The sequence below is a fragment of the Coregonus clupeaformis genome, chromosome 27 (genome assembly GCF_020615455.1).
Source record: "Coregonus clupeaformis isolate EN_2021a chromosome 27, ASM2061545v1, whole genome shotgun sequence".
In the NCBI taxonomy this organism is placed as follows: Eukaryota; Metazoa; Chordata; class Actinopteri; order Salmoniformes; family Salmonidae; genus Coregonus; species Coregonus clupeaformis.
This window is the reverse complement of record NC_059218.1, coordinates 14438798-14464711: the sequence shown is the minus strand read 5'-3', so window position 1 is coordinate 14464711 and position 25914 is coordinate 14438798. Positions and strand designations below refer to the sequence as shown.

The 25914-nt window shown below is 42.7% G+C and overlaps 1 protein-coding gene across 6 annotated transcripts in view; it reads right to left on the bottom strand.

Annotated features, from left to right (window-relative positions):
• LOC121541394 (vasculin) overlaps positions 1 to 18361 on the bottom strand; it is a 38737-nt gene extending 20376 nt beyond the window's left edge. The window contains exons 1-7 of one of the 6 annotated variants that reach the window (XM_041850371.2): positions 18042 to 18361; positions 10135 to 10587; positions 7476 to 9544; positions 7155 to 7278; positions 6726 to 6901; positions 3880 to 3943; positions 3492 to 3673 (exon numbers count right to left, since the gene is read on the bottom strand). In XM_041850371.2, the coding sequence (XP_041706305.1) occupies positions 3492 to 3673; positions 3880 to 3943; positions 6726 to 6901; positions 7155 to 7278; positions 7476 to 7538 (609 nt within the window). In that variant the 5' untranslated portion in view covers positions 7539 to 9544; positions 10135 to 10587; positions 18042 to 18361. Of the gene's footprint in view, positions 1 to 3491; positions 3674 to 3879; positions 3944 to 6725; positions 6902 to 7154; positions 7279 to 7475; positions 9545 to 10134; positions 10588 to 12296; positions 12901 to 18041 lie in introns of those variants that run through there. The other 5 variants (XM_041850374.2, XM_041850376.2, XM_041850369.2 and 2 more) reach the window with 5 other exon arrangements.
• Positions 18362 to 25914: the final 7553 nt, after the last annotated feature.

The following is a 25914-nucleotide window of genomic DNA, read 5'->3' as shown; positions in this document are numbered from 1 at the left end:
TTTTATAAAATGTATAGCTCTCACGTGCTGATTTCTGTCCACTAAGAACCAACGATGTGCTAACTTTTTGTAGCATTTCTGACAATGCTAACATCTTTTCAGCTGAATCTCAGAGTCCAGGGGACCAGTAACTTGGTTGCTGCGCAACAGCAGCAGCTAGCTAGCAGCAGAAAGCAAGTATTCAGACCTTGACTTTTTCCACATTTTGTTCACTTACAGCCTTATTATAAAATGGATTAAATAAACAAATTTACTCAATCTACACACAATACCCCATAATGACAAAAGAGAAAAAAGGTTTTTAGAAATGTTTGCAAATGCATAAAAAAAATGAAAAAAGAAATACCTTATTTACATAAGTAATCAAATCCTTTACTATGAGACTCGAAAGTGAGCTCAGGTGCATCCTGTTTCCATTGATGATCCTTGAGATGTTTCTACAACTTGATATGAGTCCACCTGCAGTAAATTAAATTGATTGGACATAATTTGGAAAGGCACACACCTGTCTATATAAAAGGTCCCACAGTTGACAGCGCATGTCAGAGCAAAAACCAACCCATGAGGTCAAAGGAATTGTCCATAGAGCTCCGTCATTATGGGCTATTGTGTGTAGATTGATGAGATAAAAACGATTTAATCAATTTTAGAATAAGGCTGTAACGTAACAAAATGTGGAAAAAGTCAGTGTCTGAATGGTTTGGCGTACAAACTATCAAGCCCTCTATGGAAAGATGAGACTCCCACGAACACGTTGGTGTACGGGACTCGTCTGAAGTCGGTACAGCCGATCTGCCAAATTCTGTCTGTAGCGTCTGAACAGTTTGGGCTACACAATAATATGACCCATCTGTGGGAAGGTGAGTCTCTCAAGAACACGTACATGTCGATTGCTTTGCTCTAGGATGCCCACAAGCCTCTCATAACTAGTCTGAAGGTAGCTGGGTACTATCTTTAAAAAATGAATGGAAGTACAGTATCAGTGAAGTTTGGACACACCTACTCATTTCAGGGTTTTTCTTTATTTTTACTATTTTCTACATTGTAGAATAATAGTTTAGACATCAAAACTATGATATAACACATATTGAATCATGTAGTAAACAAAAAAAAGTGCTACACTTTTTTCGTTGCAGTAAACTACTTCTACGGTGAGGGAAAAAAGTATTTGATCCCCTGCTGATTTTGTACGTTTGCCCACTGACAAAGACATGATCAGTTTCTAATTTTAATGGTAGGTTTATTTGAACAGTGAGAGACAGAATAAAAACAACAAAATCCAGAAAAATGCATGTCAAAAATGTTATATAAATTGATTTGCATTTTAATGAGGGAAATAAGTATTTGACCCCTCTGCAAAACATGACTTGTTGGCAATCAGAGGTCAGACGTTTCTTGTAGTTGGCCACCAGGTTTGCACACATCTCAGGAGGGATTTTGTCCCACTCCTCTTTGCAGATCTTCTCCAAGTCATTAAGGTTTCAAGGCTGACGTTTGGCAACTCAAACCTTCAGCTCCCTCCACAGATTTTCAATGGGATTAAGGTCTGGAGACTGGCTAGGCCACTCCAGGACCTTAATGTGCTTCTTCTTGAGCCACTCCTTTGTTGCCTTGGCCGTGTGTTTTGGGTCATTGTCATGCTGGAATACCCATCCACGACCCATTTTCAATGCCCTGGCTGAGGGAAGGAGGTTCTCACCCAAGATTTGACGGTACATGGCCCCGTCCATCGTCCCTTTGATGCGGTGAAGTTGTCCTGTCCCCTTAGCAGAAAAACACCCCCAAAGCATAATGTTTCCACCTCCATGTTTGACGGTAGGGATGGTGTTCTTGGGGTCATAGGCAGCATTCCTCCTCCTCCAAACATGGCGAGTTGAGTTGATGCCAAAGAGCTCGATTTTGGTCTCATCTGACCACAACACTTTGCCCCAGTTCTCCTCTGAATCATTCAGATGTTCATTGGCAAACTTCAGACGGGCCTGTACAGTGAGGGAAAAAAGTATTTGATCCCCTGCTGATTTTGTACATTTTCCCACTGACAAATAAATGATCAGTCTATAATTTCAATGGTAGGTTTATTTGAACAGTGAGACAGAATAACAACAAAAAATCCAGAAAAACGCATGTAAACATTTTTATAAATTGATTTGCATTTTAATGAGGGAAATAAGTATTTGACCCCCTCTCAATCAGAAAGATTTCTGGCTCCCATGTGTCTTTTATACAGGTAACGAGCTGAGATTAGGAGCACACTCTTAAAGGGAGTGCTCCTAATCTCAGCTTGTTACCTGTATAAAAGACACCTGTCCACAGAAGCAATCAATCAATCAGATTCCAAACTCTCCACCATGGCCAAGACCAAAGAGCTCTCCAAGGATGTCAGGGACAAGATTGTAGACCTACACAAGGCTGGAAAAGGGTTACAAGACCATCGCCAAGCATCTTGGTGAGAAGGTGACAACAGTTGGTGTGATTATTCGCAAATGGAAGAAACACAAAATAACTGTCAATCTCCCTCAGCCTGGGGCTCCATGCAAGATCTCACGTGGAGTTGCAATGATCATGAGAACGGTGAGGAATCAGCCCAGAACAACACAGGAGGATCTTGTCAATGATCTCAAGGCAGCTGGGACCATAGTCACCAAGGAAACAATTGGTAACACACTACGCCGTGAAGGACTGAAATCCTGCAGCGCCCGCAAGGTCCCCCTGCCCCTGCTTTTGTTGTCTCTCACTGTTCAAATAAACCTCCCATTAAAATTATAGACTGATCATTTCTTTGTCAGTGGGCAAATGTACAAAATCAGCAGGGGATCAAATCCTTTTTCCCCTCACTGCATATATACTTCCATTCATTTTTTAAAACTGGTACCGGGCTAGCTTTTCATGAGTCTTATAATAATATGCCATTTAGCAGACGCTTTTATCCAAAGCGACTTACAGTCATGTGTGCGTACATTTTTACGTATGTGTGGTCCCGGGGATCAAACCCACTACCCTGGCATTACAAGCGTCATGCTCTACCAATTGAGCTACAAAGGACCAGTCTTGTGAGGAATGTTTTTATCTCAATATCAAAACATTTCTGGGTAACAATTAAGTACCTTACTGTGATCTTTTTCAATTAAAATAGCTTCTTAGCTAAGATCAATTTCTCAAGCAAGAATTTTGCTAGGACTGTCTGGGAGTGGTCTGAGTGGGGAGGGGAAAACTGAAAAATAGCCGTTATTGGCAGAAAGGTTTTGGAACTCTTAATGGTCCATTGTCAACAGGCAGGCCAAAACTCCATCCCACCACAACAGGCTGAAATATATTTTCAAACAGCTCTTACACTAAAAGGGAATTATCATAATTTTATAGTACCATTTCAATCTCAGTGTGGAAATGTATATATAAAACACAGGAAAATCCCTTATTTGACTGCAATGGGCCTTTAAGGAGACTTTAAGGGACTTTAAATGTTTTATGCAACCGGGACCTGACAATCTCACCTTAACTGGAAGACTGACAGAGTTTGGGATGGGGGCCTTGTAGATGGAGGGGCCGTTGCGGGACAAGGCTTGTTGTTGTTGGGGCGTGGCCGTGCAGGACGTTGCTGTTGTGGGCTCCTCCTTGGAGACGCGTTTGATCACCATCATTTTAGAGCCCCTGGATTGAGGGTTGGGCGGGTGTTCTGAACAGACAGAGCAGAATGAAAGATGGAACACCTTTTCAATTTGCCTTATAAGTACTTTTTTTTTTTAAGGTACAGTTTTCATAATAATATATTAATTAAATAGGTATTAAGACTATTTGGTCCAAAAAGGGCAACTAAAGGAGAAAACTGCATCAAAGTCAAATCAAGTTGGAGAATGGAGAGATAATACACTGGTAGCTCACCCCATACTCCAGTGGCAACAGCTTTATGGTTAACCTCTCGTTCTGCATTAGGATTGAGTGAGGGCTGAAAGAAAAACAGCATGCATCTTAGTACACTAGCATGTTGTTGAGTAGGATACATCTGAGACATGGCAAAAACAAAGGGTTTGGAAAGAATAAGATACAATTCACAATCTATATCTTCGAAAAACACTAACATAATATTAAAGATGAGGCATTTGGGGAAGACAGACTGATGAGCGTTTCCTGAAGGGAGGATAATAATAATAATAATATAATATGCCATTTAGCAGACGCTTTTATCCAAAGCGACTTACAGTCATGCGTGCATACATTTTTTTTGTGTATGGGTGGTCCCGGGGATCGAACCCACTACATTGGCGTTACAAGCGCTGTGCTCTACCAGCTGAGCATATGCCAAACCAATAGGTCAAGGCTGATTCCATTTGAGTCAGATTGGGTGATAACTAGGGCTGTGGCGGTCATGAAATGTTGTCAGCCGGTGACTGTCATGCAAATAACTGCCTGTCTCACAGTAATTTACCATTAATTAACATAAACACATTTAGCATCTCCTGGCTTCAATGCATAGCCTACAAGCCATTGATGCAGACCGTAGGAACATCTACATTTAAAAAAGTCTAATAAATCGATTTAATATAGCCTACACCATCACAATAAATCCATTATTTATTTTAGACAGGTCTAAAGAAATATGATATGAAGAAAATGTAGCCTATTTCAGAAGAACAGAATAGCATATTCTGAGTTGTACTTATGTTAGGCCCTGATCTAGCTATGCCACATGGCTTTGGGCTACACAGTTCATTTAGCAGACAAGATTTGCTTAGAATTCCGTGGCATTATTTTATAGTATGAAGAATACAATTGAACATTGCTGAATAAAATAGAAAGGATATTTTCTCCAAAAGATTTCAGAGGGAGTGCGCACATGCGGTTATTCTGTGTTGAGCAAGGAAACAGGTCCTCCTATATGCTTAATTTATAGTTATTTGTGCAACTTTAGTTGTGATACAAACATTAGGCTATACACATGGCCAGAAGTATGTGGACACCACTTCAAATAAGTGGATTCAGCTATTTCAGTCAAACCCGTTGCTGACAGGTGTATAATATTGAGCACAACGCCATGCAATCTCCATAGACAAACATAGGCAGTAGAATGGCCCGTACTGAAGAGCTCAGTGACTTTCTATGTGGCACCGTCATAGGATGCCACCTTTCCAACAAGTCAGTTTGTCAAATTTCTGCCCTGCTAGTGCTGCCCCGGTCAATTGTAAGTGCTGTTATTGTGAAGTGGAATTGTCTAGGAGCAACAACGGCTCAGCCACGAAGTGGTAGGCCACACAAGCTCACAGAACGGGACCGCCGAGTGCTGAAGCGCGTAAATAATAGTCTGTCCTCGGTTGCAACACTCACTACCATTTTTCCAAACTGCCTCTGGAAGCAACGTCAGCACAAGAACTGTTCGTCAGGAGCTTCATGAAATGGGTTTCCATGGCCGAGCAGCCGCACACAAGCCTAAGATCAAATTGCGCAATGCCATGCGTCGGCTGGAGTGGTGTAAAGCTTGCCACCATTGGACTCTGGAGCAGTGGAAACTCGTTCTCTGGAGTGATGAATCAAGCTTCACCATCTGGCAGTCCGACATACGAATCTAGGTTTAGCGGATGCCAGGAGAACGCTACCTACCCCAATGCCAACTGTAAAGTTTGGTGGAGGAGGAATAATGGTCTGGGGCTGTTTTCATGGTTCGGGCTGGGCCCCTTAGTTCCAGTGAAGGGAAATCTTAACGCTACAGCATACAATGACATTCTAGACGATTCTGTGCTTCCAACATTGTGGCAACAGTTTAGGGAAGGCCCTTTACTGTTTCAGCATGACAATGCCCCGTGCACAAAGCAAGGTCCATACAGAACTGGTTTGTCGAGATCAATGTGGAAGAACTTGACTGGCCTGCACAGAGCCCTGACCTCAACCCCATCGAACACCTTTGGGATGAATTGGAACGCCGACTGCGAACCAGGCCTAATCGCCCTACTGCAGTGCCCAACCTCACTAATACTCTTGTAGCTAAATGGAAGCAAGTCCCAACATCTAGTGGAAAGCCTTCCCAGAAGAGTGGAGGTTGTTATAACAGCAAAAAGGGACCAACTCTATCTTAATGCCCATGATTTTGGAATGATATGTTCGACAAGTTTTTGGTCATGTAGTGTATATGTCATCTATGCACTTAAAAAGCGAATGGAGGACGCTTTTCCAACGGTTCATTTTCATGCCAGCCAGGTAGGCAATACTCCTGTTGTAAAGCAAAGCAATGTGCTTAATATTTGGAAAGTTGAGAAATAAATATAGTAAGCCTATAGAAAAAGCTGATGGGATCCTCTTAAACCATCAAAACTGTTTTCTCATGCAATTGCATAGCCTATAGAAATGTTGCGCAAAACAAACTCATGAGCTCTCATGAAGTGTTTGATTTGATTTTCGATTGTACTTGCACTGATGTCAGAGTGATTAGAAATACAATTGATCACTGAGTACCAGGCCATTAGCTACTGGCAGTTAGCAAGTTTGGTAGGCTACTAATGACCATCAGCAGCATCAGAGCGCAGTTTTGGAGAAGCCTAGTTATCGTGACTAAACGGTCACATAGAATTTGACTGTGGTCATGACTCATGACCGCCGGTGTGGCGGTAATACGGTCACCTTAACAGCCCTAGTGATAACTTCAAAACATTGTTTTTGTTTAGGACTACTCGATGGGTCGTAAGAAAAAAGCCTAAGGTAGTCACAACCCCATTAGGCTGCCTTACTACACCACTCACAAAGTCTTCAGCTTCAAACTGCTTGCGTTTGTCCCCGTCGTCCCTGTGGCCTCGCTGGTCCTCCGGCAGGCCTTTGCTCTTGGAGCGGGGCGGGGGTCCGCCTTGCTGAAGGGGAGAGCATGAGCTCGAGCCCTCGCTGCCATTCCGGACTCTCCATCCGTTCCTGGAGTAGCCTCCTGTGAATCAGACAATTTGGCTTTACCAATGAGTATAGAGTGTCCCTCTATCTCACAGAGACAAACGCATGGATGGATAGATACTGGAAGTATGATAGGTAGATAAAGAATAGATGGGCTGCGAGATGGACAGACAGCCAGACAAGTAGGTGGTCGACTGAGAGGCACATAAAGGTGTCAAACCAGCTCTTGATTAGTTAATTCTAGCCAACATTAATAGATGTTCTACTTCAGACATTAGTTAGTTCCATACCCTCAGTGTGTCTGTTGACAGACTCTGAGCCATCTGATGAGTTGTGGCGTTTGCGACTCACATCCCCTTGGCTGTCCAGACGTTCGGCAGGAGACTCGAAAGGCTTGTCATAGACCTGAGAGGGCTAACACACAGACAGACTGTCAGGCTGACAAATACTCCATACAACAATCACGTTTTATACGTGTGTCTGAAATGAACAGAAGACAACATGTGTGTCTACACAAGAGGGCAGGCAGTATATCTTGTGCACATACACACATCCAGAGAGACAAGACACACATTGGACTGGACATAGGCTACACACAAACACTACGGTACCTGGGCTGATAAGGGTGCTGTGGGAAAATTAAGCCAGGCTGGAGTGAAGTCATGCTGCGCCATTTAGGTTTCCGTCTCCAGTGAGGTAGGTAAGACATCAACACCTCATTTTTCCAGCCCCTAAATGAGAGCAAGAGAGCGAGAGAAAGAGGCGCTGTGGCGTGTTAGAGAGAGAGTGTAGTAGCTGAGCCATCTCCAGGCATCATGAGTGTGTTTATGGGCATTAGGCCCAATGATTTCTCAACTGAATTCTCTTTCAAGTGGCACACTACTAACTAACCAACCGATACAATGCAACGTGACAGAATGGAGTTTTTCCTGCTCCAGTCCCTTTCGCTTCCCATTAGGCGTAGCAGACAGCAGAGATAATATTCATGTGGACAGGAGAGTGTCATCCAACCCTTGCGGAACATGAAACAGAGTTCAATGGAAGTCTGAGCTGATGCAGCAGAGTGCAATTCATCAGTTCAGTGCCTGACTGATGGAGATAGGTAGGACCATGACAGTGTCACATCAGGAGGTTAGCAAAAGGTTATCTCAGGGTTGGTCATCAGTTAGCAGTCTTACAAATACACAGTTGTGGATGGAAATGTAAAATACTAGAATAGGCTACTACTGGCTGACAAAATTACAACAATTCAAACATGAACCTGAGATGCTGTGTGTGAGAAATAGCCAAGGCTTATATTCCTCTGGGCATGTGTGTCTACTATAGGAAATGCATCCTGCTATCGGAAAACAATGCTTTGTTCAACTATGTTATAGATATTTAATTAACTCAATGTTCTAGACTGTGAAAAGTGTTGTGTTTTTGTGCCACACACAGAGCAACATAAGCATGGTGACAAGAGACCAAAGCATAGAAGGGACCTCTATGTGAGAAAAATGATTATTCATTAACTGCTTTCAACTGTGAGGTGTTTTGATCCCTTCAAAACCAAAACATGAGAAAACAAGGAAATCTGCAAACGCATTTCAAAAGCCAGACAGTGTTTGAATTATTCTCAACACGACCGTCTAGTCAGATACCAAGCCGTCAGTCACAATCGAGAGACAACCAGCAGCATATTGTTCCTTTCACTAGAGACCTACAGTGGGGTCCGACATTATTAGACCCTTGATAAAGATGAGCAAAAATGACTATAAAATAAATAATTCAAATACTGAGCTATATTGTATGCTAAAATGATTATACATAGTAATATTAACAATTATTGACACTCCTGTTTTCAATACCTCACCTTGCGAGGATAACGGCACTGAGCCTTTTACTAAAATGTTTTATGAGTTTCAGAACATTATTGGGAGGGATCTTAAGAGAATTCCTCCATACACAATCCTTCCAGATCCTTGATATTCTTCGTCTGCACTTATAAACCAGCTATGGAGGACTGAGCATAGGCGTCTGCCGCGCTGTAATCCCAAGATTATCCCAGTGTTTTCCTTCTCACAATCAGTTCTTATCCAGTTAATCTGCTCCCCACATGTATCGTGCAGATAGGGTCATTTACAAAATGTTTTTACATGTAATTCCAGTTCCCAGAATGATGAAGAGTCCTTCAGAGATGTTGAAGGAAATCCAATGACATTCTCGTCCAATTTTACAAAGGAGACATTGGGGTGGATTTGCTCTGAACCCTTTAGGAAGGATTCAGTGATTTTGCTGGGGGTTTGTACTGCCCTGATACCATTAAAATTATTATTAATTTTTTAATCAGACAATAAAAATGTTAGTGTGATCACATGTTGCCAAAAATAAAGTTAGCTAGCTAACAGTAACTACAGCTTTCAATCATGTGTGTGTACATGATGCATTTTTCAGAAACATATGGAAGACTTGTAAAGAGGAAGAGGAGACTAAAGCAGGTCAGTGCATTACGTATGTCCACATAATATCACAAAGTCTCAAATAAAATGCAAAATAAAATAGTACTTTGTAATTCCACAAAACCAGTCCACATGTTCAGATGCTGCTTATCCCATGCAACACGGACGTTGAGCCAATAGTAGCAAGTCCTATGTCTGTCTTCCTTGACAATTGGGATATCCTATGAAGTGAGGCTGTTCACCTGTGATCCAAAAGAGAAAGCATGATAGCAAGATAGTCAGCTAAGACAGCATCAAACACATTAAGGCTGATTACCAGCTAAGGGCAGAAGTTAGCAAAGAGACTAGAAAATCACATTATGCTACAGCTAGCTAACTGATAGCATCAATATTTGACAACATTAGCTAGTAGACTATAGCACAGATAAAATGGGAAACCTAAGGGTTAGTTGAGTGTCTTTGACTATAGCATGTGCTAAGTTAGCGATATAAAGGTAGGCTACCTAGCATGTTATTCACTCTACAGACAATACATGTTAAAACACCAGGTAATGTTAGACCATAGAGATAGAGGACTCATCTTTATATCTGTTCCATTATAGCGTCTGTGACAGCATGTGAAGCGCCATTGAGGCTACAACCCATAGGAATCCCCACCCAATTGACTACTGAAAAAATGTGGAAGCATGGTGAAAGCGCTCAATGGCTTTGCCCATGCTAAAACAGCCTTCTGGCCACTAGAGGCCTCTATCATTCTCTCTCTTTTTTATGTTATATTATACAAAACATTCACATACAAATGACAGCATACAAAAGCACAACAACATCACACCTGCCCACAGACCCCATCTCCAGCATCTTCATTTTCGATAGGTCGTTAGGAATAAAACGGTGCAGAGCGTTCAATTTGGCTTCTGGGTAACAAGGAGAGCTAAAACCATTGACAACTATGTGCCGTTTTCAAGGGATTGTTAAATAAATGTTTGGTTTTAATATCATCACCTCTTGAAGAGCGTAGTCACAACAACACATTTCTGATTATTCCACATTTAGCTATATCATCAGAATTATACAGCAAGTAACTGCATGCTTTTCATGTAAACATCAATTGATCATGTATTTTCAGATACATGAGGGTAGCCTATCCAATTGGCATGTAGCTAGCTAACTAAGCAAACAACATGTCATTTAGCTTGCTTCATCAGAGATTAGGCTTTTGGAAGGAGCGTGACATCTGCAAGTCCTCATCCTGGTATAGTTGTCATCCGGATTACTGTCATCACCACTATAGATGGCAAGAAAATATAGCAATTTAGTTTATCCCCTGAAAGTTCGCTTGTTAACTAGCCATATTGACATGATCTGTTATTAGCTAGCCAATCTGACATGGTCCTTCAATCAATGTAGCCTATCATGTCTGTCCGCAGCAACAGTGAATAAACACTCTTAAAAACAATGTTGAAAAGGGGATAATGTTAGCCAACTTCGCTAGTAGGCCTACGTTGGTTGGAGAAAAAAAAAGTACATTAGGTCTGATTACCACTATGTTTAGCCAACTGTACAAAGTTTGTACCGACAGCTTGCAAAGTAAACATTATCAGCTAACAGTAATGTTACATCAGCAAATGTGTCCTTCTGCTGCTTGACAGGCCGAGCCTACAAAGGATGGGAAGTTAATCTAAACCACTCATACTTGTTAGGTATAGCACACTTTTATTTTATATCACTCAAATATCTAGCCTGAAAACCTGACATTGAATTGCAGAGAATCAGGAAAGTTTCCTCTCACGACCTCTACAAGCCAGAATGCTGAATAAAATGATACTTTACCTGTTGTCCGTGTGGTTTGTCTTTTTGCAGGCAGGAATGTTAGACAAAATATCCAAAGAGTAGTGTTATCAACCCGACCTTCAGTATGCTGGTCTGTATATCGTTTGCGAGGAAATGTGCTTCGGTCGACTACATTCGGCTATTGTTTACATATTGTACATCACGTGCAATGCGTCAACAGATTGAAAATGCAAGCGACAGAACCTACCGGCGCCGCAAAAAGTCAGGTAAACAACACTTTCCTTTGGATACCCCATCTCCACCTCCTACTGCCAAAACAACCAACATCATGTACAACCGGTAAAGTAAGTATAAATATAATTTTATTCAACATTCTGCCTTGTAGAGACTATTGCGTCTTTTTTACAGCGACTTCTTTCAGATTGATATCATGGAGTAACCATGGTAACATTCTGATATCTAGGCAATGAAATATCCAATTAATGGTGGCCAATATTGAGAAAGGTCGTGAGGCTACCCTCACATATGTGAAATGACATGATCAATTGATGTTTACTGATCATAAAGGATGCAGTTACTTGATGTATAACTGATGATAGCACTAAATGTGCACAATTGCTTTGCATAGGATACTCGGAAATGTGTAGTTCTGACTATGCTCTTCAAGAGGTTATGATATTACAACCAAATAGTTATAACATTTATTTAAAAATCTCTTGAAAACGGCATGCAGTTGTCAATGGTTTTAGCAGAGCTGGGGGCCTCCTTGCCACCCAGCAGGCAAATCTAACACTCTGCACCTTATTGTGACGTTTTATTGATAACGACCTATCACCTCATTTTCTAATGCTTTTAAAACACGGAAGCCAAACGCGGACACTATGAATACAACTTCCTCCGCGCTCGCGCATTATCATAATTCATATGCGCGCCACTAGAAATCCCTACATTAGCATGTTTCTGTTAGCTGATACATCCTGAAAAAAATACACCATATTACCCGCCTGCTAATGAGCCTGGACCTTGTAGGCTAAACTGCCGAGAAAAAACCCATAACTGATCCAAATGGTTGCCCAATCAGGCAGGCTAGATGCAGTTATTACTAAATGAATATGCATTGAAAATGCCAGGCTTTTGAGCAGTTATTCAAATGACATAGGCTATTCACTGCAGTTTACAGTTAGACTAGAGTTCTGTACTCACTTGAAAACATTAACATTCTTCATTACATTGTGTTGTTGTAGCCTAGGTAGGAAACATTTCTTGGCCCTAAAAAACTGAAACAATAGGGTAGCTTTTCGAGCTGGTACCCGGGGACTGGGAGGGAGCGCACATAGCTTAGCCTACCTATGATTTTGTTATCTGATTAACTTGGTTTTCTTTCGATCTGTAAATTGACTGTAAATATTCACTGCAGTATTAAGCCTAACACTGAGCTTATGAATTATGGGCTAATATGCATACGCTTCCAATTTAGGCTATAGGCTACATCTCGAGCCTGTTGTTCTGATACGCAATTACGCACCTGGCCTCTCCGCTGCCACGGCTATTCCTCTTAAATTTTATGCAGTCCCAGGAAAAGCCAGACTACAAAAGCTTGTGGGACACTTATTTTGACTTATTTTCTTTAGCCTCCTAATAGCCTATTGGACAAGAGATGCACGCTTGCTCTTGCTTGCTGAATGTAAAATAGGCTACAGCATTAAGAACGGGTGGGGAGTTGGAAAGGAGAAGCCCATATTTTCGTATAGTAGGCCAATCTTAACTCTAGGCTACATACAGTGGGGGGAAAAAGTATTTAGTCAGCCACCAATTGTGCAAGTTCACCCACTTAAAAAGATGAGCGGCCTGTAATTTTCATCATAGGTACACGTCAACTATGACAGACAAAATGAGGGAAAAAAATCCAGAAAATCACATTGTAGGATTTTTAATGAATTTATTTGCAAATTATGGTGGAAAATAAGTATTTGGTCAATAAAAAACAAGCAAGATTTCTGGCTCTCACAGACCTGTAACCTCTTCTTTAAGAGTCTCCTCTGTCCTCCACTCGTTACCTGTATTAATGGCACCTGTTTGAACTTGTTATCAGTATAAAAGACCTGTCCACAACCTCAAACAGTCACACTCCAAACTCCACTATGGCCAAGACCAAAGAGCTGTCAAAGGACACCAGAAACAAAATTGTAGACCTGCACCAGGCTGGGAAGACTGAATCTGCAATAGGTAAGCAGCTTGCTTTGAAGAAATCAATTGTGGGAGCAATTATTATGAAATGGAAGACATACAAGACCACTGATAATCTCCCTCGATCTGGGGCTCCACGCAAGATCTCACCCCGTGGGGTCAAAATGATCACAAGAACGGTGAGCAAAAATCCCAGAACCACACGGGGGGGACACCTAGTGAATGACCTGCAGAGAGCTGGGACCAAAGTAACAAAGCCTACCATCAGTAACACACTACGCCGCCAGGGACTCAAATCCTGCAGTGCCAGACGTGTCCCCCTGCTTAAGCCAGTACATGTCCAGGCCCGTCTGAAGTTTGCTAGAGTGCATTTGGATGATCCAGAAAAGGATTGGGAGAATGTCATATGGTCAGATGAAACCAAAATACACTGCTCAAAAAAATAAAGGGAACACTTAAACAACACAATGTAACTCCAAGTCAATCACACTTCTGTGAAATCAAACTGTCCACTTAGGAAGCAACACTGACTGACAATACATTTCACATGCTGTTGTGCAAATGGAATAGACAACAGGTGGAAATTATAGGCAATTAGCAAGACACCCCCAATAAAGAAGTGGTTCTGCAGGTGGTGACCACAGACCACTTCTCAGTTCCTATGCTTCCTGGCTGATGTTTTGGTCACTTTTGAATGCTGGCGGTGCTTTCACTCTAGTGGTAGCATGAGACAGAGTCTACAACCCACACAAGTGGCTCAGGTAGTGCAGCTCATCCAGGATGGCACATCAATGCGAGCTGTGGCAAGAAGGTTTGCTGTGTCTGTCAGCGTAGTGTCCAGAGCATGGAGGCGCTACCAGGAGACAGGCCAGTACATCAGGAGACGTGGAGGAGGCCGTAGGAGGGCAACAACCCAGCAGCAGGACCGCTACGTCCACCTTTGTGCAAGGTGGAGCAGGAGGAGCACTGCCAGAGCCCTGCAAAATGACCTCCAGCAGGCCACAAATGTGCATGTGTCTGCTCAAACGGTCAGAAACAGACCATGAGGGTGGTATGAGGGCCCGACGTCCACAGGTGGGGGTTGTGCTTACAGCCCAACACCGTGCAGGACGTTTGGCATTTACCAGAGAACACCAAGATTGGCAAATTCGCCACTGGCGCCCTGTGCTCTTCACAGATGAAAGCAGGTTCACACTGAGCACATGTGACAGACGTGACAGAGTCTGGAGACGCCGTGGAGAACGTTCTGCTGCCTGCAACATCCTCCAGCATGACCGGTTTGGCGGTGGGTCAGTCATGGTGTGGGGTGGCATTTCTTTGGGGGGCCGCACAGCCCTCCATGTGCTCGCCAGAGGTAGCCTGACTGCCATTAGGTACCGAGATGAGATCCTCAGACCCCTTGTGAGACCATATGCTGGTGCGGTTGGCCCTGGGTTCCTCCTAATTCAAGACAATGCTAGACCTCATGTGGCTGGAGTGTGTCAGCAGTTCCTGCAAGAGGAAGGCATTGATGCTATGGACTGGCCCGCCCGTTCCCCGGACCTGAATCCAATTGAGCACATCTGGGACATAATGTCTCACTCCATCCACCAACGCCACGTTGCACCACAGACTGTCCAGGAGTTGGCGGATGCTTTAGTCCAGGTCTGGGAGGAGATCCCTCAGGAGACCATCCGCCACCTCATCAGGAGCATGCCCAGGCATTGTAGGGAGGTCATACAGGCACGTGGAGGCCACACACACTACTGAGCCTCATTTTGATTTGTTTTAAGGACATTACATCAAAGTTGGATCAGCCTGTAGTGTGGTTTTCCACTTTAATTTTGAGGGTGACTCCAAATCCAGACCTCCATGGGTTGATAAATTTGATTTCCATTGATAATTTTTGTGTGATTTTGTTGTCAGCACATTCAGCTATGTAAAGAAAAAAGTATTTAATAAGATTATTTCATTCATTCAGATCTAGGATGTGTTGTTTAAGTGTTCCCTTAATTTTTTTGAGCAGTGTAGAACTTTTTGGTAAAAACTCAACTCGTCGTGTTTGGAGGACAAAGAATGCTGAGTTGCATCCAAAGAACACCATACCTACTGTGAAGCATGGGGGTGGAAACATCATGCTTTGGGGCTGTTTTTCTGCAAAGGGACCAGGACGACTGATCCTTGTAAAGAAAATAAGGAATGGGGCCATGTATCGTGAGATTTTGAGTGAAAATCTCCTTCCATCAGCAAGGGCATTGAAGATGAAACGTGGCTGGGTCTTTCAGCATGACAATGATCCCAAACACACCGCCCGGGCAACGAAGGAGTGGCTTCGTAAGAAGCATTTCAAGGTCCTGGAGTGGCCTAGCCAGTCTCCAGATCTCAACCCCATAGAAAATCTTTGGAGGGAGTTGAAAGTCTGTGTTGCCCAGCGACAGCCCCAAAACATCACTGCTCTAGAGGAGATCTGCATGGAGGAATGGGCCAAAATACCAGCAACAGTGTGTGAAAACCTTGTGAAGACTTACAGAAAACGTTTGACCTGTGTCATTGCCAACAAAGGGTATATAACAAAGTATTGAGAAACTTTTGTTATTGACCAAATACTTATTTTCCACCATAATTTGCAAGTAAATTCATTAAAAATCCTACAATGTGATTTACTGGATTTGTTTTTCTCATTTTGTCTGTTATAGTTGACGTGTACCTATGATGTAAATTACAGGCCTCTCATCTTTTTAAGTGGGAGAACTTGCACAATTGGTGGCTGACTAAATACTTTTTTTCCCCACTGATTAGAAATCACTGGCCACTTTAATAAATGGAACACTAGTCGCTTTAATAATGTTCACATATCTTGCATTACTCATCTCATATGTATATACTGTATTCTATACTATTCTACTGTATCTTAGTCTATGCTGCTCTGACAATGCTCGTCCATATATTTATTTATATATTCTTAATTCCATTGCTTTACTTAGATTTGTGTGTATTGGGTATATGTTGTGAAATTGTTAGATGTTAGATATTACTGCACTGTCAGAGCTAGAAACACAAGCATTCCCCTACACTCGCAATAACATCTGCTAAACACATGTATGTGACCAATAAAATTTGATTTGATGTAAAGCGGAAGTCTAATCCATCACTTCTGTTGTTTGGCTGTGCCCATGGCAACATTTGAAAATGAGGTGGATAGATGGTTTTTCAGTACAAGAACACACTGACGCTTCGATCACACCAACAGCGTCATTGCATTGTGGTACACCAGAAGTACATTAATTTCCAATGGAAACCTGCGTCTGCCTTGCAGCATTGCGTTGCAGAGGCAGTTGCAGTGCGTTCTGTGTGGTGCATACGTTGGATTTATCAAATGTATGCGTAGACGGCTTGACAGAAATGGTAGCAGAAGGTGAATGTTGAACTTTTGTTGCACACATATCCAGATGATGCTGTGTAACATTTTGCGCAATGACACTATCGGTGTTGATCAAGGCCTGACACTGAGTACACCTACAGTGTTATTGCGCAAAATGGTACGCAGCATAATCTGGATATGCATGCAACAAAAGTTCAACAATCACCTTTCTGTCAAGCCGTCTATGCATAAATTTGATAAATCCAACGTATGCACCACACAGAACGCACTACAACTGCCTCTGCAACGCAATGCTGCAAGGCAAACGCAACGTTCCATTGGAAATGAATGTACTAAAATGCAATAATGCCTCGATCACACCAACAGTGTTTTTGACATTGACAAGGTACTGGTACCCCCTGTATATAGCCTCGTTATTGTTATGTAATTTTATTGTGTTATTTTTTACTTTAGTTTATTTAGTAAATATTTTCTTAACACTTTCTTGAACTGCATTGTAAGTAAGCATTTCACCGTAAGGTATACATACACCTGTTGTATTCGGCTCATGTGACAAATAAAATTTGATTTGAATTTGATTTGTTACCATTTCTGTCAAGCATGCAATTTGAAGCATTCTTTCGATAAATCCAACGTATACACCACACAGAACAACTACAACTGCCCCTGCAAGGGAAACGCAGCGTTAATGTACTTTTGGCGTACCAAAATGCAATGGCACTGTCGGCGACAGCAGGCGCGTGTATCAACTATGCAAAAGACAGCCCTCCAATTGTTCCCATTTAAGCCTACATTTACATAATTATTACTTATAAACAAAAACACTTTTGGGGTTCTTATACGCTTACAATGTTTTGATTATTGATTGAACGGTCGCAAATAGTATATTTGTTAATTGTTTGTCATCTTTGCAAAATACCTATTTTGGACGCAGCAATTGTTAGCTAGAATGCTAACGGTAATTGACATAAGCTGTAGCAAAATCTAGCCAGAGCTATTTTACTGGTTGAAGTTGATGTTTTTAAGTATAATGCAGTTGATTTGCGATGACACAAACATTATGTTTAGAAGGACATTCATACGAGCCTTAAATTGCAATTATAATCCAAATGTAGTCTGAAAGGACTCAACATGAGTAAATGGTGGCTTTTTTTTGCTGGCGCTCTATGAGAACTCCCGTGTTCTGCCACACCAACATTGCGCGCTTCACTCTCGTGCGGCAATGTTTACAAACACAGAAAGGGGTTCATGCCTTACAATAGTTAGCGGATGTTTAGCTAGCTAGCGCACTCAACTCTTGAACGTCAACTAGCTAACTTAGCTGACTAGGGAGCTAGCCAAATAAGCGAATGTTACTCCCTGTTATTGATTTGTTCTGTGACTAATTCCACAATACTTACCTTTCAATGATGTCAACGCTCTCCCGATAACTTCGCTAGAGTTAGTAGATACATTGCAGTCATTGACTTCTTGCTAACGTTAGCTAGCTAGCGTCGTTAGCTTGTAGGTAACCTGCCGAATCAGTCACAGCTTACTATCTCGTGCCCCCTTTGACAGTTGTCATTCGCTTTTTTGTTATTTCGTAACAAATGGCCAAGACGCTGATATTTATTTATCAGACTTTCCACATTGATCATCTCATTAACTTAAAGTGTTTGCAAATTCATTGCTTTTAAAAATAAATAAAATTGCCGCTTTTGCTTCTCTCCGTCCCAAAATGGCGCTGCTACAGCAATGTTTCGCGAGAATCTCGTTGGCTAATGTGAATACCTCCCATTTTCCCCTCCCCATACCAAGGAGCCAGGTATTTTTTTTAGGACATCACTACACGTATATTTTCACTAAAGAAACATAAAATAACATTAAAGTTAAAAAAATAAAAAATAATCACTACACATGAAAGGGGTTACAATTGTATAAACCTATGATTGAGTTGTAAGAATACATGTTTTTCAATTTTTTATTATTGACTAATTCTAGAGATTTGATTAAATATTGGATTTCAGGTAACAATATATTGCATTTGGGAACAGATTTCAAATATTTGGTTTTGTGTATGTAAAATTTACCAGAGAGAATTAACGACTAATTCAGTAGTTTTGTTTTCATTTTAATAATAACATATTACATCTTTCATTGTCAATACATGGGTCTTATTAATGAAAAAAAAAATGTAATTACTTAACTCGATCCAAAATAACTTAACAGTCACACTCATAAAAAAACGACAGGGAATTAAGTACCATATATACTGAACAAAAATATAAACAACATGTAAAGTGGTCCTCTGTAGCTCAATTGGTAGAGCATGGCGCTTGTAACGCCAGAGTAGTGGGTTCGATCCCTGGGACCACCCATACGTAAAAATGTATGCACACATGACTGTAAGTCGCTTTGGATAAAAGCATCTGCTAAATGGCATATTATATTATATAAAGTGTTGGTCCCATGTTTCATGAGCTGAAATAAAAGATCCCAGAAATTTTCCATAAGCACAAAAAGCTTATTTCTCTCAAATGTTGTGGACCACAAGTCCACCGCAGGAGCTTCGGTCTGGCTTGGAGTCCACGGAGCCAGGGCCGGCTGATAACCCAGAACACACTGGATGGGAGTCAGCCCGGTGGAGGCGTGTCACAATGAATTCTGGGCATATTCAGCCCAAGGAAGGAATCGGGCCCACTCCCCCTGCCGGTCCTGGCAGTGACTCCTCAGGAACCTCCCCAGCTCCTGGAGAGCGGTAGGGAGACCAGAGAGAGGGATGAAACGGCATGATATAGAGAATCTGTCCACAACCACCAAAATGGTAGTGAAACCATCAGAGGAGGGGAGATCAGTGACAAAATCAATGGACAGATCAGGGACGCTGAGGCATGGGAAGAGGAAGGAGTTTTCCTGCTGGAGTGTACCGGGGAGATACTGAACATGAGTTGACATAGTGTGCAACGTCCACATCTACGTCCCAAAACGATATGGCAGGACCGATTGATGGGCTGGCGGACACTCACAGGGCCCTCCACCGATGTGGAACCACAGGGTGCAGGAAAGCAGGTCCTCCGACATCCTGGTCCCCAGGCGGTAATCCTCCTCTCTGACCAGGAGATGGTGGGATTATGGAGTTTGAGCCACGGGAGGCCAAGGATGACTTTGTGCACGTGTGCGGAGGTGATGAGGAAGGACAGGCTTTCCTGGTGCTTGGGTCCCACGGCGAGGGTGAGTGGAGCTGTGACATGCGTAATACTGCGGATCCCAATGGTCGCATATCCAACTCCTGGACCAGAAACGGAGAGGAGAGCGGGTATGAAGTGATGTGCAGGGAGGAGGCAAGGGCCTGGTCAATAAAATTCCCTGCGGCACCGGAATCCACTAGAGCTGTACAAACAATAGATGAGGGACAGCCAGCTAGTGAAATAGATACTAAAAAAGGTTTGGCGGAAAGTGATGATGATAGAGTACTCACGCCTAACCCAGGAGATGGATGATAACGGGGCCGTCCCTCTGCTCTCGTGGATTCCGGGTTGGGACGTACCAGACACTGTTGAAGCTGGTGCCCCTCCTGGCCGCAATAGGGACAGAGCCCTAACTGTCTCAGACGGCGTCGCTCAGCAGTGGGGAGGCGTGTGGCCCCTACCTCCATGGGTTCAGGCTCTGACTCAGAACGGTCAACGAAGGAGGCAGAGAGGCGATGGGGGTGCCGACGCTCCAGAAGAAGGTTATCCAGATGGATGGCCATCGCAAGGAGTGTGTCCAAGGTTAGATTGACGTCTCGGCACGCCAACTCCGCATGAACCTCTTCGCGCAATCCTCTTCTGAATAGGGTGCAGAGCGCCGGCTCATTCCATCCGCTGGATGCCGCCACTGTCCGAAAGGTGAGCGCGTACTCCGCCGTGGTCTGGCCATCCTCCCGTAGTTGGAGTAGGCTCTCACCCCCCCTCTCTGCCCTCCGGTGGATGGTCGAAGACCCCCCTGAACAGAGCCATAGGAACCCAGCTCCTCCTCACCTCTCTCCCAGATGGCCGTACCCCACTCCAATGCCCATCCGGTCAGCAGGGAAATAACCGTGGCAACCTTGGACCTCTCCGTGGTGGGGGCTCCCATCTGATGAGTGAAATAGACGGAGCACTAGAGTAGGAAGCCACGGCATTTGGAGGGAGACCCGTCATATTTGTCCAGGAGGGACAAACGGGCATCGCTGACCTGGGCAGGCTGTTGGATGGGCTGGGGTGCTGACTCGCTGGGTCGACTTGTTGTAGTGAATCCTCCACTTGTTGGAGGTGACGCCCCTCAGGAAATGTCGAGACGTTGAAGAACACGGAAGACCTCATCCATAGCCGTCCCCAGTTGTGCCAGCTGGTCGTGGTGTTGACGAAGTAGGTGTCCCTGTTCGCTGACCATCTGGGAGATGTCCTGATTAACTGCTGCTTCCATTTGGTGAGGTAGTATTCTGTAACGTCGCCGCAGGGAGTTAGGAAGCATGTGCAGTTAGTGAGTTTAATATGAACGAACATAGAATGATACAAAACAAGAGAAACGTCTGACAAGGAAACATAACAACAGCCTGATAACTGATAACAAAAGAGTGCTATATAAAGGGTAAGTAATCAGGGAGTAATGATGTCCAGGTGTGACTGATGATCAGACACAGGTGTACGTAAAGATGGGTTGCCAGGACCGGTGGTTAGTAGACCGGCGACGTCGAGCACCGGAGAGGGGGAAGATGTGACAATTGCAGATTTTTTAAGTTTGTGTTGTTTATTTGATTAATGCCCTCCTTCCCTGGTCCGTGAGTTTTGGTGGGCAGGTTTGTTGTGGTGCCATATTCTTTCCATTTTTTAATAATGGATTTAATGGTGCTCCTTGGGATGTTCAAAGTTTCAGATTTTTTTTTATAACCCAACCCTGATCTGTACTTCTCCACAACTTTGTCCCTGACCTGTTTGGAAAGCTCCTTGGTCTTCATGGTGCTGGTTGCTTGGTGGTGCCCCTTGCTTAGTGGTGTTGCAGACTCTGGGGCCTTTCAGAACAAGTGTGAGATCATGTGACAGATCATGTGACACTTAGATTGCACACAGGTGGACTTTATTTAACTAATTATGTGACTTCTGAAGGTAATTGGTTGCACCAGATCTTATTTAGGGGCTTCATAGCAAAGGGGGTGAATACATATACACACACCACTTTTCTGTTATTTATTTTTTAGATTTTTTTGAAACAAGTTATTTTTTAAATTTCACTTCACCAGTTTGGACTATTTTGTGTATGTCCATTACATGAAATCCAAATAAAAATCAATTTAAATTGCAGATTGTAATGCAACAAAATATGAAAAACGCCAAGGGGGATGAATACTTTTGCAAGGCACTGTAATGTTTCTGCCACCGTCTCTTAATACGAAAAGAGCTTCTGGATATCAGGACAGCGATTACTCACCTCGTTCTGGACAAAGATTTTTTATTCAAAGAGTTAAACGCAAAATATTTACTTCAAACACCTGACAAGGCCCAAATCCCTGTCATTCGCAGGAGAAAGAGACGGAGATATCGGGGACGTAGGTCGGGGTGCCTTAAAAAGGATCCAACGGCGAGTGGGTAATCAGTCCTATTAACCAATGTACAATCATTGGATAACAAAATAGACGAGCTACGATCACGAATATCCTACCAACAGGACATTAAAAACTCTAATATCTTATATTTCACTGAGTCGTGGCTGAACGACAACATGGATAACAAACAGCTGGCAGGGTTTACGCTGCATCGGCAAGAGAGAACAACGGCCTCCGGTAAGACAAGGGATGGCGGTCTGTGTATATTTGTAAAGAACAGCTGGTGCACAACATCTAATATTAAGCAAGGTTTTGCCTGCCTGAGGTAGAGTATCTCATGATAAGCTGTAGATCACACTATTTTTCGTAGCTGTCTATTTACCACCACAAACCGATGCTGGCACTAAGACCGCACTCAATGAGCTGTATAAGGCCATAAGCAAACAGGAAAACGTTCATCCAAAGGAGATGATTACAGGAAAAGAAGGACCGAGCAAGCCCCCATTCTCATTGACGGTGCTGTAGTGGAGCAGGTTGAGAGCTTCAAGTTCCTTGGTGTCCACATCACCAACAAACTATCATGGTCCAAACACACCAAGACAGTCGTGAAGAGGGCACAACAAAGCCTATTCCCCCTCAGGAGACTTGGCATTGGTCCTCAGGTCCTCTTATACAGCTGCACCATCGAGAGCATCTTGACTGGTTGCATTACTGCCTGGTATGGCAACTGCTCAGCCTCCGACCACAAGACACTACAGAGGGTAGTGCGTACGGCCCAGTACATCACTGGGGCCAAGCTTCCTGCCATCCAGGACCTCTATACCAGGCAGTGTCAGGGGAAGTCCCTAAAAATTGTCAAAGACTCCAGCCACCCTAGTCATAGACTGTTCTCTCTGCTACCGCACGGCAAGTGGTACCGGAGCGCCAAGTCTAGGTCCAAAAGGCTTCTTAACAGCTTCTACCCCAAAGACATAAGACTCCTGAAAAGCTAATCAAATGGCTGCTGCTACTCTCTGTTTATTATCTATGCATAGTCACTTTAACTATACCAACATGTACATACTGTAAAAGTGGGGGAGAAATGAGAAACAGATCCATTCTGGATCTGACCATCATTCACCTATTACACCAGGTGTATTCGTTTACGTTTGTATTAAAGAAACGCCATGTATCGATCACTGTCAGTTTACTGCAAAATTAGGTGATGATGTCAGTATTCTGAGATCTTTGAGCTTTTCTAGGTGGAAATCTATCTAAAGAGTTATCAGGTGTTTCATTAAAGTCTCCAGCTATTATAAGCCATGCATTTGTATACTTGTTTTGCAGATCTGTAAGCTTATCAGCAAGATTTTAAAAAGAAAAGTATTATTTGAGGTGTGAGAATTGTACCCATTAACATTGCATACAATAAAACAAGCATTATCTAGTTTGGAGGTCAATATAACTAATCTCACATCTTTGGACACACAAGACTATTAAATATCACCTCTAAACTTATGAAGCAAAATCATAGTACCAGCTGAGTGGTTAGACCCATTGTGATTTCCAAAAACTAGAATCTAAATCGCAGGAGTGAGTCTCCTGGAGTAAAATGAAATCTGCTTTAGATTGTTTACAAGAATGAAATCTGCATTAGAGTGTTTACAAAATAAAAAAACGGATTTTATTTTAGTTATGTTTCGTAAACCCCTGGCATTTACAAATACAACATTTAATGCATTGAATTCAAAACTTTGCATAACCTGACAATAGACAATAAAAAAAATAAGAAAACAAATACAGTGTAGTGATATGAATAACTAGTTAACTAGTTGAACTAGTAAACTAGGTAAGGAAATCTGAGCTTAGAGAAAGAACTGGACTACCCTAAATCGAGGTCGTTTTGATCAATATGGGGTGAATGTAAAAATGACAATCGACTTATTACTCAAGAGTAATTTAGCTAACTCTTAGCGTTTTCATTTGACTTAGAAAGAGTAAGACCACATCTCTTTCAAGTAATTGTAGCTATACTGAACAAACATATAAACGCAGCATGTAAAGTGTTGGTCCCATGTTTCATGAGCTGAAATAAAAGATCCAATACATTTTCCATACGCACAAAAAGCTTATTTCTCTCAAATTCTGTGCACAAATTAGTTTACATTCCTGTTAGTGAGCATTTCTCCATTGCCAAGATAATCCATCCACCCGACAGATGTGGCATATCAAGAAGCTGATTAAACAGCATGATCATTACACAGGTGCAACTTGTGCTGGGGACAATAAAAGTAGCTAATTTAGCTATATCTTCTGTCTGGCTGGTGCTTATTGACTGAGTAGGCTAATAATGACTGCAGTTACTGTAAATGGTTACCTATCTGGCCCTTTGCATAGCTATTTCTTATACAACAATATCCATTTAAGCTACAGACAATGCTGATATTGTGTGTGTGTGTGTGTGTGTGTGTGGGGGGGTTCAGAATGTGCCAGCAGGAGAAGGACACAGTATGGCATCTGAGCAGAACATCATGAACTTCATCCAGTACAGTAAGTTAAAATCAGCCTTTTTATTGGTGTGGGTATAATTCACAAACTTCCTTTCCTGCTTACTGAAAGGCAGACGTAGAAAAGGCATAATATTGAGGATACTAAATGAATTGCTACAACAATTGGCTTACTTTTCTGATGTACAGTATACCTACCACCTTTCAGGGGTGCTGATGATCAATTATACGGAGAAAGTCTGATATTACTTGATTACAGATTTCCCCCATACTCTCTTTCCTGCTCTCTCATTCACAGGACCATTCACACATTCCAGTCACTCAGCCATATCCAGAAGCTCTCAAGGTCATACACTACTTCCTCCTACAACACCCTGATGAGAAGCATAAGCGTGGCCCCATGACTGTAAGTTTGCATATCTCTCTAATCCTGCTGTACCCTACTGTGCTGAGACAATCTGACTCTAGAACAGTATTAGGCTATTTTTAAATGGAATGCTCAACAGTGATAATTGATCTCTCTCGCTCTCGCTCTCATTCTCTCTCTGCCATCCTCACAGTTCTCTCACTCAGATGATATGTAGGCTGGTTGATGGCACCTACAGGCAATGTTCCCTCTAAGCTGAGCTTGTGCTAGACTGCCGTTCAGCTCCCAGGGACTGCTGCGCAGAGTGCAAAATAACTATCAGCCCACAGAGAGATGCACGAGATTGAACTTCACTCAACTTTCTAGAGTTTTCCCTGTTAGTTAACACTATCAATGTTTCCCTTTACTATGGCAATTGTGATCGAATCAACACAATATTAGCCACTTTCAATGCAACATACCGAAACAAAACAAACTATGCAAGAGATTTTGTTGTAGGCAGAACGCATGGGAGTAGGATTCTATTGCATTGACACACACTACTCAGCCCGTACTCTACACAGACCAGTGCGGCATAACCAATCAGAGCTGCAGTAGGCCAATATGCAAATAGACCATTGTGATATATGTGTCATGATTTAACTGGATAGAACCCAAATGCAGACAACTACACCAAGCCAGAGAAGGTTTAACAGGTTTATTTACAATGTACAATAGTCCAGGTTTCCAATAGCAGGGGAAGAGCAAGTCCAGGTTATAGGGAGGGTAACAGATCCAGGTCAGGGCAGGGGTGGTACCGTAATGTCCTAGTGTCCGTGATGAGTCCAAGAGGGAGGTCCGGTAGTGGAAAGCAGGATGGTGGTGGCAGGAGTGAAGCG